General features: G+C 40.9%; 2 protein-coding genes across 7 annotated transcripts in view; both read left to right on the plus strand.

The window, feature by feature from the left end:
* Positions 1-3,897, plus strand: part of LOC140492070 (myotilin-like) — a 153,424-nt gene extending 149,527 nt beyond the window's left edge. For all 6 annotated transcript variants that reach the window (XM_072590745.1, XM_072590747.1, XM_072590746.1 and 3 more), the window contains 2 exons: positions 485-618; positions 2,447-3,897. In XM_072590745.1, the coding sequence (XP_072446846.1) occupies positions 485-618; positions 2,447-2,604 (292 nt within the window). In that variant the 3' untranslated portion in view covers positions 2,605-3,897. The remainder of the gene's footprint in view (positions 1-484; positions 619-2,446) is intronic.
* Positions 3,898-12,469: 8,572 nt separating this feature from the next.
* LOC140492318 (polycystin-2-like protein 1) overlaps positions 12,470-13,956 on the plus strand; it is a 67,540-nt gene continuing 66,053 nt past the window's right edge. The window contains exon 1 of the mRNA XM_072591264.1: positions 12,470-12,533. Within this exon, the coding sequence (XP_072447365.1) occupies positions 12,470-12,533 (64 nt within the window). The remainder of the gene's footprint in view (positions 12,534-13,956) is intronic.

Consider the following 13,956-nt stretch of genomic DNA (forward strand, 5'->3'; position numbering starts at 1 on the left):
TTCACATACAAAACTTAGAACATGGTGTCTAACATTATATGTGAGTCTCATGTTGCATGGTACTTACCAGACATTCCTGACTTAGGAATCACACTACCAACTAATTTAAGATTATAATTCATTCATGTGATATGTCTCAGCTTTTCCAGAAACTATATATATTAATCTGCAGTGAATTCACCTCTGCATGAATATAACCCATCATTGCAACTTTTTTGACTAAAGAGAAGCCCAGAGTGTTGGGGGAGGAGGGGATGCAATGGCTCCCTGGTACATTTGCAAAATAATCAGCATCCCTTTTCCAAAGCAGCATAATTGTTGTCCACTTTGAAAGTTGGCGTTCTTGTGTTTGTTCTGATGAATGGAAGATTAAAAATTTTGACAGTACATTTCTGGTGAATTTTGATATTTGAGGATTCAATTAAAATTATTGTGCATACTTTTGGTAGCAATTTATATAGAGGCTTTAATCTTTGTATTACAGCCTATATCATAGTAACGATGGTAAAGTTGGCCTTGAAATTTTCCCAGTCGATAAACGTGACGCTGGCTGGTATACTGTATCTGCCCAAAATGAAGCTGGATCAACAATCTGCACAGCAAGACTAGATATTGCTGGTGAGTTGCCTTCAGAATCAATTTACTATGCATAAACTTTGGCAATGTTCAAACATGGTCTTCTACAAACGGATACCATGTGATCGTTTGTCAAATACCAAAGAATGGTCCTCGTGCCATCCATGTTTAAGGCGAACCAAATTGTTAAAGGAGGCATCAAAAGGATTAACCCTGATTGGTAAGTATACATTCAATCCAGTCAGGAGCTCTTGACACTTTTTATTTGGGGTGAGTTTTGAGAGGGCTAGAAGAGGCAACAAAGAAGATGGCCATTGTTTACTCTTCAGGATCTTCTTCAGAGAAGTGGCAGGATGAAGCCCATTATCATCGAGTCATATGGCATAGAAACAGGCCCTTTGGCCCACCATGTCCGTGTTGACCAACAAATACCAAACTTCACATATCCCATTTATCCTCACATAGCCTACTATGGTCTAGAGCCCACTATGCACTGGCATTTACTCTTCTAATGCTTCTTAAATGTTGTAGGAGTACCTGCTTCCATCACCCTCTCAGGGAAAACATTCTATATACTCACCATCCTCTGGATGATTTTTTTTCTCAGATCTTCTCAAAATTACTTACTCTTCACCTTAAACTTATGCCCTCTGGTCTTAAACACGTCTGCCATGGGGAAAGGATTCTGATAACCTACCCTGTCTATGCCACTCATAGTTTTGTATACTTCAAACAGAGCCACCCTCAACCAACCTCCTCTGCTCCAACGAAAATAAACCCAGCATATCCAGTGTCTCCTCATAACTAAGACTTTCCATCCCAGGCAACATTCTGGTGAATCTCCTCTGCACCTCCTCCAGTACGTCTGATAGTGTGGTGCCCTGAACTATAAACAGTATTCCACCTGTGGCTTAAACAATGGTTAATAAAGTTGTAACAAGACTTCCTTGCTCCTGTATTCTATACCCTGGCTAATGAAAGCAAGCAACCTGTATTCATTCTTCACCACCTTGTCTACCTGTGCTGACACCTATAGGAACCTATGAACTTATACAGGAAGGTCCCTTTGTTCATCAGTACACCCTCGGTACTTACCCTTCACTTTGTATGTCCTTCCCTTTTTGGACCTCCAAAAATGCATCACATGTGCACTTATCAGCATTAAATTCCATCTGCCATTGCTCTGCCCAATTTACCAGCTGGCCAATATCAGATGTAGCTTGAGACCATCCTCCTTACTATCAGTAATTTTTATGTCATCTGCAAACTTATTAATTATACCTTCGAGATTCACATCTAAGTCATTAATGTACATAACAAACAGCAAGGGTCCCAGCATTGATCCTGTGGTACACCGCTGGACACAGGCTTCCAATCACAAAATCACTTATCCTTCCAAATCTGTTAATGGATGGCTGAACCAGTAATGCTCAACTTCACATCCTTTAGAGTTGATGGAAGAGAGATGAGAGTCATACAGGGAGGGTGATCAGGATTGAGAAAATGGAAATAAGGACATAGAAGATGGAGTTGAGAGAATGCTTAAACTTATTAACAGCTGTAGAAGTAGCTGAATAGAAAGTCATAAATTCTAGTTAGCTAGGATTTTGAAACTGCATTTGTAAGTGAAACAAGGAAAGAATTTCTCCAAGGATGGATGTGGAAGGAAGTGGAGTTAGAAAAGGGTAGAAGGATGTGGATTCTGAAAGACACAAGGAATTAGTTAAGATCGTCTCTTCAATGATTGAGACCGTGGGAATAGAGAGGTCTTGGGAGATGGTGGCAAAGTTATATTGCTTATCAGAACATTATTTTTTACATAACTTTAAACAAATTCTAATAATCACTTTCTCCATTTGCTTCCCATAAGCATGGCCAGTAAAACAAGCTCCAAATACCAAGCCGCTGAAGGTGCGGCCAACATTTACCCGATATTCAGTGCTGAATGGTCAAGGATTCCTGCCAGACCCAGGGTCCCAATATGCAGCAACATCACACCCTGGTTTAGTAGAGAGTGATGACTTGTGATCTCATTGTATTTCAACTCAGCAGACAATGTTAACTTTTCAGCAAATGGAATGTAGTATGTTTGATCGCACCTTATTATACACAAAACAATTAGTTTTGAGTATACATTTACATTTAGTTGTAAAAATGCAAAAATACTACAATATATAAGTGTTGCACGCTAAGGTTTCGTAGTACATGTACATACACTTAAGATATGCATCTTAGCAGAAAAACATCTACTATATGGTAGATAATCAGTTGAGATAGATGAGAAAATAATTATATGAAAGTAAACAAGTAGAATAATACATGCTAAACTGATTTCATGGTATTCTGCCTTGTAATGTGGCTGTGGTAATGGATTTGAGTAAAAAGTAAAACACTTTATTGTTTGTAAGTTCTTTTAAATAGCAGCATGCACATTAAGTTCTAAGACCAAAACACGTTGCATGTAAACCATATAGCAGACTAGGCTTGTACATATTAGTTTGAAGCAAATGTAGTTTGTAGATTGAGTGGGTGTTAACTTTGTGAAATACTGTAACCTGAAAATGGGGAGCAGTAAACTGACACTAATGGATGAAGCAACATTGTTAGAATATTACCAAGTGTGCCCGTATGAAAAGCTAGTCTTAAGTACAATGACATTTCTTTACAATCTTTGACATCTATGACTAGCTTAAGAGCTCCACTTACCTGGATAAAAGCAATTTTCTGCCAATTCAGGCACTCAGACCTGGAAAGGGGTGGACATAAATTCTCACTGCAGCCTGACATTTGCGGAAATTTGTCTTTCTGCACAAATTATTCTGTACGTGTTATTAAAGAGATACAGCAACATAGAAATACATTTGTACAATACCATGTTATACATTAATTTGCTTGCAGAGTATAGAAGTTGTGTATACACACACGTTAAATTTGTTGATGAGCATTATATCTGCCCTAGAAACTAATATTTCTTTCAGCTGTGAAGAGGCAAATGATCCATTCAAAAGCATTACCCTTTGATAATGTATAACTACAATTAGTGAAATGATTGCTGCTAATAAATAGAAACAATTTAAAATTAACTGGAGAAAATACAAAATCCTACAAACACATAGTCCAAGCCAATTTTATGATGCTTTTCTTGAAGAAGTTACAAACCATCCCCAGTCTATAACAATAACAACAATGATTTTTAACTCATTTACCACTCTCATTCATTCCTGGCTTTCCACGTTGTAAGTCAGCATCATAAATCACAGCTTTCCAGAATAATGGTCAATAAAACCATGTTTCTTCACAACTTCTGGTAAATTAAAAATATGGAATGTTTTGCTTTGCAATTTTTAACCTTTGTTGATCAATAAAATAATCCAATATTTAAAATTTACTTCTGAAACTGCTTAAAATTAATTTAAACAACTGTATGTCAGGAGTCACCATACAAATTGAGAGTATAAATTACCAAAGATGATTTTCATTTGTGTTTTGCCCTGATATATAAAGGGTTTCTTAGCTGCTATTGAGAAAATGCTGAGAAATTTCACCATGGCTGGAAGTGAAGCAAAGTTTTTTGAAAGGAACACACGGAGCTGCAAGCAGTACGAGCAAACAAAAGGTGAACTGCAGGCATCCAAATCCTCCCAGGATGTGTACACTCAGAATAACATGCCAGCACTTTTCACAGAAGTGCTGAAGGAGTGTGCTCTTCTGCAGTGAAGCTGTGATAAAGTTGTATAGCCGCCCCACAGCAAGACCTGTAGCCTAAGAACTAGCACAGCATCAATAGTTGCAACGAAAGTTACTTCTTCGTTCTGCAACAAAAGATGTCAGCAACATCATCAATCCACAATGCAATGTGACATTAGGCATTTTACTGACGTGACAGTTTGCTTTAGCAAACAATTATTTCATTTCACCAACGGACTGGAAACAACAAGATTTAAGCGGCAATTGGATAGGTACGTGGATAGGTGCTTAAGCTAGGACAAATGTTCAGCACAACATCGTGGGCCAAAGGGCCTGTTCTGTGCTGTATTGTTCTATGTTCTATAAGGCTATAAAGTTTGTTCACATTGTAGCCTTTTCTCAGATTCAGAATACGTATTGCTCAGAAAACCATGCCACCTTCATTTATTGCACGGGCTTCCACTCTATTAGTGCCCAACTGGCAAATGTGATGGCCAGCAATGGGTATTTGTTTACTATCCTGGCAGCTGTTGAAACATCCTTAGATTTTATAATTCCTTCATCCTGTCTTTTTCCTGCATTGCAGATCAGAGGCTATTTTCTCAGGGCTAACACATATCCATTTTAAACATGCTATTCACTGCCTTCAGCAAGCTGTACAGACTGTCGATGGACAACCGCTGCACAGCTAGTTGCACGCCTCCACTACCATCCTCACCACTGGAATGTTGAAGCAAGGATTCCACTGCTTGACAGATCTAGATACATGCTGCAATGCAGGTTACAAAGATTGTCTTTTGTTGCAGTTGTGTGTTGTTAACTACATAGTTAAACTGCCACTTGCAGCCTCCAGTGGTGAAGAATTTTCAGGGCAACAAAAGTGATCACCCTGGAAGATGCTAGGAAGTTTGGACCCAATGGACAAAATGGCTTCCAATGCTACATTAAGGCTATCATTCTGGTTCCATTTCTTACCTGCAACCAGAGCTTTCTAGCAGCATATGGAATACCACTTCATTGAATAATCCCTGCTTCTAAATAGTCATGTCTAAAATATCTTCCAGTATATCCATCTTCTGGTGTAGTACATCTGTCTAAAGAATAACATTGATATTAACGTCAACCAATGTAACCATCACTCTTTATTCCAGGAACAGATGTACATGTGAAAAGTTTATAAAGTATTGCTTTTTCAAATTCTGCTTACCAGAATTGCCCTGCAAACTGTTTAACGTGCTCGCTGAGCTGATACAATGCTTCTACTGACTGAACAAAGTCAGAAGTCACACAATACCAGGTTATGGTCCAACAGGTTTATTTGAAATCACAAGCTTCCAGAGCTCTGCTCCTTCATCACTTGACAAAGAAACAGCGCTCCAAAACCTTGTGATTTCAATTAAATCTGTTGGATTGTAACCTGGTTTCATGTGATTTATGACTTTGTCCACCCCAGTCCAACAGTGGCAATTCCAGTTAAAAATTGCATAACAACAGGTTTATTTGGAAACACTAGCTTTCGAGAGCGCTGCTCCTTCATCAGGTAGTTGTGGAGCGGAACCATAAGGTAAAGAATTTACAGCAAAAGCTTATAGTGTCATGCAACTGAAATGACATATTGAACAAACCTAGATTGTCGTTAAGTCTTTCATCGTTTAGAATGGGTTGCAGGTTTCAGTTCATTAATATGTAAACTCCACAACTTCTTTTAAGTCACATTCTCAAAATAACTTAAGGTTTTAAAAAAAAGGTGACATCTCAGCTCAGAAATTGTATTAAAAGTGTGAGGTTAGAGTCTGTCTGTATCCCAGTCTTGAGTCAGACTAGTTCTGTTTCCAAAGTGGAATTTACAAAATATTACATGGATTGACTGCCTGGATTGACTGTCTGCGGATTATCTACCCCAGTCCAACACTGGCTCCTCAACACATCATGTCTACCCAGTGAATGCAACATGGGAGATGAAATGCTTCCATAGCTTAGATGGAGATTCTTCTGTTCCTTTTTAAATGCCAATACTTCATAACATCTTCCAGTTCTATTAACGATATGTGCCTGGAAAGTTCTTTTTCGTATTCTCTGACCTATTACACCTCCAACATTTCTGTTATCAGAGTTCCAGCATTGTTAGTACTTAGTTTCTTATTCAAAATCTATTAGTACATTGATGACCAATGGCATGCTGTGCAACATTGCTTGACTGTTGATCCCCACAACTCTCATACAATGTGGTGCTGAGCTACAAGAAGGAAAAACATCTCTGGTTCAATCCCTTGGTCTGTTCTGAGTAAGATAAAGTCAATTTAAATAGGTTTACGATGGAGTATTACAATTGACCTCAGTTTCCTGGAAACTCGGAATCAGTGAAAGTACAATTCCTCGTATAACAGCCAATAATTGGTTGCAACAATTTTCTCTCATTTGCAGAGAAATTTGGGGTTACAGTGAATATAGATTGATACTGTATAGTCTTTTTTCAAATCTGTTTGCTAATTTATTTTAAAATTGTTCATTAATCACCACTTCCTAATTCACTGCAAGACTGCAACCCCACCCCCCCCCCCAAAATATTGTCAACATTTGCCCATCTCTCTCCTCCTTTCTCTCTACATTCATGGACTCTGCGTTTCCTAACTTGCCATTGACTGTATTTCATAGCTATCACCTGATAAACTACTGAAGTAGGAGGTAAGGCACAACAGCAGTAACTCGGAATGCCAGTTCTGACAAAACTGTATTCGAGCTACTGCAACGCCCCCTGCTGATTTCATTATGAAAATCAATTTGCAAGTAAAAAGTTATATCCTTTGTACTGTGATCTACCCAACCTTATGGAATCTTGCGCAATCTAGTTCTGGTTTATAATTGCTTGCATCCACTTTCCAGAAATACCAACTGCATCCATAATACTTATGAACCACAACTGTAAAATCCAGCAGAGTCATGTTAATGACTGACCTGCCAGCCAATCTAATATATGGAAATTGAAGGTGTGCACTTGTTACAGGAGTAGGATCATTCCTATCATGCGTCAGGTAACTCTGTGAGCCATTCCTAAGGCAAGGGGTTTCCTGATGAAGGGCTTATGCCCAAAACGTTGATTCGCATGTTCCTTAGATGCTGCCTGACCTGCTGTGCTTTTCCAGCACCACACTCGCGGGTCCTCGGGCAAGACAAGCCAAAGGAAATTTACCAACACCAGCAAATAACGGTAAATGATAATGATTTGGCTGCACAAACGTATCAACATTCATACTTGAGTATCAACTTAGCCATTAGCTAATTGGATTAAACAACCAAGTTGAGTCATACAATCTTAGAGTCATAGACATGTACAGAATGGAAATAGATCCTTTCGTCCAACTCGTCCATGCCGACCAGATATTTTAAATTAATCTAGTCCCACTTTCCAGCACTTAGCCCATATCCCTCTAAGCACTTTCTATTCATAAACCCATTCAGATGCCTTTTAAATGTTGTAGTAAATGAGGTAAAAACAATGACTGCAGATGCTAGAAAGCAAATACTGGATTAGTGGTGCTGGAAGAGCACAGCAGTTCTGGCAGCATCCAACGAGCAGCGAAATCGACGTTTCGGGCAAAAGCCCTTCATCAGGAATAAAGGCAGTGAGCCTGAAGCATGGAGAGATAAGCTAGAGGAGGGTGGGGGTGGGGAGAGAGTAGCATAAAGTACAATGGGTGAGTGGGGGAGGAGATGAAGGTGATAGGTCAAGGAGGAGAGGGTGGAGTGGATAGGTGGAAAAGGAGATAGGCAGGTCGGACCAGTCCGGACAAGTCAAGGAGACAGTGCTGAGCTGGAAGTTTGAAACTAGGATGAGGTGGGAGAAGGGGAAATGAGGAAGCTGTTGAAGTCCACATTGATGCCCTGGGGTTGAAGTGTTCCAAGGCGGAAGATGAGGCGTTCTTCCTCCAGGCGTCTGGTGTTGAGGGAGGGGCAGTGAAGGAGGCCCAGAACCTCCATGTCCTCGGCAGAGTGGGAGGGGGAGTTGAAATGTTGGGCCACGGGGTGATTTGGTTGATTGGTGCGGGTGTCTCGGAGATGTTCCCTAAAGCGCTCTGCTAGGAGGCGTCCAGTCTCCCCAATGTAGAGGAGACCACATCGGGAGCAACGGATACAATAAATGATATTAGTGGATGTGCAGGTAAAACTTTGATGGATGTGGAAGGGCATCAATGTGGACTTCAACAGCTTCCTCATTTCCCCTTCCCCCACCTCACCCTAGTTCCAAACTTCCAGCTCAGCACTGTCCCCATGACTTGTCTGGACTTGTCCTACCTGCCTATCTCCTTTTCCACCTATCCACTCCACCCTCTCCTCCTTGACCTATCACCTTCATCCCCTCCCCCACTCACCCATTGTACTCTATGCTACTCTCTCCCCACCCCCACCCTCCTCTAGCTTATCTCTCCATGCTTCAGGCTCACTGCCTTTATTCCTGATGAAGGGCTTTTGCCCGAAACGTTGATTTCGCTGCTCGTTGGATGCTGCCTGAACTGCTGTGCTCTTCCAGCACCACTAATCCAGTATTTTAAATGTTGTAACTGTACCAGCCTCCATGACATCCTCTGCCAGCTCATTCCATATGCACACTACCCTTTGCATGAAAAGTTGCCCCTTAGGCCCCTTTTAAATCTCCCCACTCTCACCTATGCCATCTGAGTGTGGACTTCCCAACCCTGGGGAAAGACTTTGACCATTCACCCTCATGATTTTTATAAATCTCTATAAGGTCACCCCTCAGACTCCCTTGCTCCAAGGAAAACAGCTCCAGTCTATTCAGCCTCTCATTATAGCTCAAATCCTCCAATCCTGGCAACATCCCTGTAAATCTTTTCTGAACCCTATCAAGTTTCACAACATCTTTCCTGTAGCAGGAATACCAGAACTGAATGCAGTTTTCCAAAAGTGGCCTAACCAGTGTCCTGTACAGCTGCAACATGACCTCCCAACTCCTATACTCAGTGCACTGATCAATAAAAGTAAGCATACCAAACACCTTCTTCACTACCCTGTCTGCCTGCGACTCCGCTTTCAAGGAACTATGAACCTACACCCCAAGACCTCCTTGTCCAGCAACACTCCCCAGGACCTTACTATTAAAAGTTTAATTCCTGTCTTGATTTGTCTTTCCAAAATGTAGCACCTCACACTTATCTAAATTAAACTCTATCCGGCATCCTCTGACAAACTGGGCAAGAATTTTGCCTAATGCTTTAAAAGTCTAATGAATCATTGCAATGTTTTTACACCAATTGGTCTTGACACTGCTGTTACAGCTGTCACCTTCTCAAGATCATGCAAAAACATTTTGCTGTCAATGGATTTTCTATGTATTTGACTTCAGGCATCTTCAATTGCAATTTTTCTTGTTCAGCTTCAGTTTCATCTGGTGAACTGTGTGTGGCAGCCAGACTGGATTTTGATGGTCTCCATATCCACAAATTAGCAAGTCATCCACTTTGCCTTCTACACCAGAAACATCACTAATCATCTCATGCTGTCTGCACTGTTACTCCTCTGGAGCTATGGAAATACAAAATGGCATGTATTTCCCAAACAGAATCCAGATGTAGTTAAAAAGCTGTTGTTTTCATCCAGCTTCACTTTTCAGTGACTGTCCTTCACATCTAGAGTGGTGCAGATTCTTGTATTGGCAAATTGTGACATAATTCCTTTTATGGTTCACATGGGGAAGTAAGCTGTTCAAGGCTTTGTTCATACTCTTTGGATAAAGTTAAGAATCACACAACACCAGGTTATAGTCCAACAGGTTGATTTGGAAGTACTAGCTTTCAGAGCACTGCCCCTTCGTCAGATAACTAGCGAGGTAAGATCATAAGACACAGAATTTATAGCAAAACGTCACAGTGTCATGCAAATTAAAACAACATATTGAACAAACCTAGATTGATGTCAAGTCTTTCATCATTTAGAATGGGTTGCAGGTTTTGGTTCATTAATATGTAAATCCCAGAACTTCTTTTAAGTCACATTCTCGAGATAACTTAAGGTTTTAAAAAAAAGGTGACATCTCAGCTCAGAAATTGTATTAAAAGTGTGAGGTTAGAGTCTGTCTGTATCCCAATCTTGAGTCAGACTGGTTCTATTTCCAAAGTAGGAATTTATAAAATTATTATGTATGGATTGACTGTCTGCAGATTGTGTGCTTTTGGAGCAAAAACAGAATTATCTGCAAATACAAATTCACCAAGTGCGAGTGCATACATAGGTCTGTGGAGGTCATGATTTTGCACAACACACCAGAGTCTATCTGGCAATTTTCTTAACCTGATGGTCTCCTCTGCAGTCACCATTTCAACATCTATTGACCCCACATTGGACATGACTTATTTTTTTTCGACTGATGTCCTCCACAATATTTGCATCCTGCCCTTTGTCTATGATTGTTCTGCCCTATGGTCCTGGAACGTCTATCAACATAATGCAAGGCCTGGTGTGTTTTGCCATAAAAATGATTTAGCTGCTGATTTATGCTTTCCGAAGAGTATATTTCTCCTCTCTCAATAAATATGCTCTCACACCAGGATCTCTCATATCTAACGCAAAACCTAGGTCTAATTAGATTATATGTTAGCTATGCGAGGTTTCTGTGAACTGTGTCAATGAAGTCACATATCAATCATTGGCCTCTTTTCAGTTTGGGCCTGAATATTGAACCTGCATTTTTCATAAGTTACATTCATTTGGAGTTCAAAGCTTGCCTTCTAGGCTTTCAAAATCTCTGCTCTATGTTTTTTCTCCTGTTCTTCAGAGATTTTGGATTATTTACACTATGAAACAATCTCTTCTCAACAGCAATAAAAGTATAGCACTGCATTAAGTGGATCTTTGCCTTTTTTTAAATGTTGCCCATCTATATGCAAAAATTGTTAGTGGCACAGTGGCTAGCACTGCTGCCTCACAGTGCCAGAGACCTGGGTTCAATTCCTGCCTCAGGCAACTGTCTATGTGGACTTTGCACATTCTGTCTGTGTGGGTTTGCTCTGTTTTCCTTCCACAGTCCAAAGATGTGCAGGTTAGGTAAATTGTCCATAGTGTTAGGTGTAGGGGAATGGGTTTGGGTGGATTGCTCTTCAGAGGGTTGGTGTGGACCAAAGGGCCTGTTTCTACACCGTAAGAAAAAATATTTCATATCCCCTTTTATTTCAACAAGTGCTTTGAGAGGAACAGTTGCAGCCCAGTATGGCTGTGGCACATTTCTTAGGTCCTTTTCAGCAGCTTTCAGTGGCAGTGTTCACAGCTCCCAGCATTCCTCTGTCTATCTATCTGTCGGTTAGCTGTCTTTTATACAGCTTTCCATTGTACAATCTCGCCACCTTCTGATGCCATATTATGAGTTCAACCCAGGACCCCACTTGTCTTACTGTGTCCTTTATTGGACTAGCTGCAAGAGGTCTCCGGGGTCAATACCTGGGATAAAGGCTACATAACTACCGGAAACCACAAGGCACACTGTTATAATTCTGCAGCTCTATCTCAAACAGCAGCAGTAAGGAGATATGGAGGTGAGGCCCGGCCGTTTTGTAGTCAGGGTTCTCGTCAAAACTGAACGCGAATACTTGTTTCGCCATAAGTCCTAGATTAGTGCTATTGGAAATCTGAAATGGAAACAGAAAATGCTGGAGAAACTCTGGCAGGAGAGAGGGAAAAACAGAGTCCTGAGTCTAAAGACTCACCTTCAGAACTACGAGACATCAATGGGAGAGGGAAATTTTACATGTGAATGAAGATATTAGTAAATGGGATTAAGATGATTCAGTTCAATGATCACTACAATAAAAGTTCAAACCATTACCATAATAAAACTATAAACGCAGCTACCTTAGTAATTTGATCTGATGGATAATTCTGATACACAGGAAGTAATCTTCCCTCTCGCCTGCAAAGAACAAGCTGAAGGTGGAGGTTGAGGTGAGTTTTGCAGGGGGATAAATATGGTCTCCAGCCATCGACAGCGTTACTGTGACTTCTTGCCTGGATGGCTGTCGCAATCGCCTAAAATTCCGCACTAGAAGATTCGCAAGTGGAACCCGGACTCCGAATCCTGGTTTAAACCAGCAACAGCTGAATAATCGTTAACCGCAGCTGCAAATATACTGAGTGCAGAAGCAGCGTTACCTCTGGACCCCAGGCTGACCTCGAACATTAAAGCTCCGAGCTAGGACTTATGGCGAAACAAGTATTCGCGTCACTGGCCTCTAAACTGAGGAAAGGGGGCATCGCAGCTAAAGGTAAGGTGACTATACACAGGAGTAGCTACTCATCAAGAATCATCTGTTCAGTGGAAATGTAAGCCACAAAAGTTGTTACTTTTATTGTTACTAAGCCACCCATCATTGGGTTGACCGTTTCTTTGTGAAGGCCTTGAAGTATATGTCACACAATGATCTATAAATGCAAACTTCTGTCTACAGAGCATTGGTCTCCAAGAAAAGCTGAGGGTTTATGGTGGAATAAGGTAAACCATATTAACAATAATATAGATAATAAATGGGATGAGGTCCTACAAGCAGAGTTTAGGGAGTTAGGAGCCAAGTTAAAAAGTAAGACCTCAGTTGTAGTAATCTCAGGATTGCTACCAGTGCCACGTGCTAGTCAGAGTAGAAATGAAAGAATAGGCAGGATGAATGAGTGGCTTGAGAGATGGTGCAGAAGCAAGGAGTTCAGATTTTTGTGACATTGGGACCAGTTCTGGGGGAGGTGGGACTATTACAAATTGGGCGGTCTCCATCTGGCAGGACAGGTAATCAATGACATCAGGGGTGCTTTTACTAACACTGTTGCGGAGGGTTTAAACTAATGTAGCAGGGGGATGGGAACCAGATGAGGAGGTTAGTGGTCAGTCAGGAGGTAGTAAATAAAACCTGTAAGAGAGAGAGTAGGCTGGCAAAGATGATGAACAAAAAGGGATAGTTAGTCAAAGGTGCATTTGTTTTAATGGGAGAAGTGTAGTAGGTAAGGCAGATAAACTTAGGGCTTGAATTAGTATCTGGGAGTGTGATGTTATTGCCAATACTGAGATTTGGTTGAGGGAAGGACATGATTAGCAATGAAATACCCCAGGATATAAATGCTTCAGACAGGATAGAGAGGGAGGTAAAAGGGGTGAAGGCATTGCATTATTGGTCAGAGAGGATATCACATGTGTGCTGAAGGAGGTCACTTTGGAGGACTCGAACAGTGAAGCAATATAGGCAGAAATAGGAAGGGTGCGGTAACAATGTTGGGGCTTTACTACAGTGAGCGTGAGATAGAGGTACAAATATGTTAGACAGATTATGGAAAGATGGAGCAACAGGGCGGTGGTGATAGGAGATTTTCATTTTCCCAACATTGACTGGGATTCACTTAGTGTTAGAGGTCTAACTGGAGCAGAATTTGTAAGGAGCATCCAGGAGGGTTTTATAGAGCAGTATGCAAATGGTCCAACTCGGGAAGGGCCATACTGGACCTGATGCTAGGGAATGGACCTGGCCAGGTGGTTGAGGTTTCAGTATGGGATTACTTTGGGAATGGTGATCACAATTCCGTAAGTTTTAGAATATTCGTGGACAAAGCCAAGAATGGTCCTAAAGGAAGAGTGCTAAATTTGGGGAAGGCCAACTATAGCAAAATTCGGCAGGAGTTGGGGAATATAGATTGGGAGCAGCCGTT

The sequence above is a fragment of the Chiloscyllium punctatum genome, chromosome 20 (assembly GCF_047496795.1).
Source record: "Chiloscyllium punctatum isolate Juve2018m chromosome 20, sChiPun1.3, whole genome shotgun sequence".
In the NCBI taxonomy this organism is placed as follows: domain Eukaryota; kingdom Metazoa; phylum Chordata; class Chondrichthyes; order Orectolobiformes; family Hemiscylliidae; genus Chiloscyllium; species Chiloscyllium punctatum.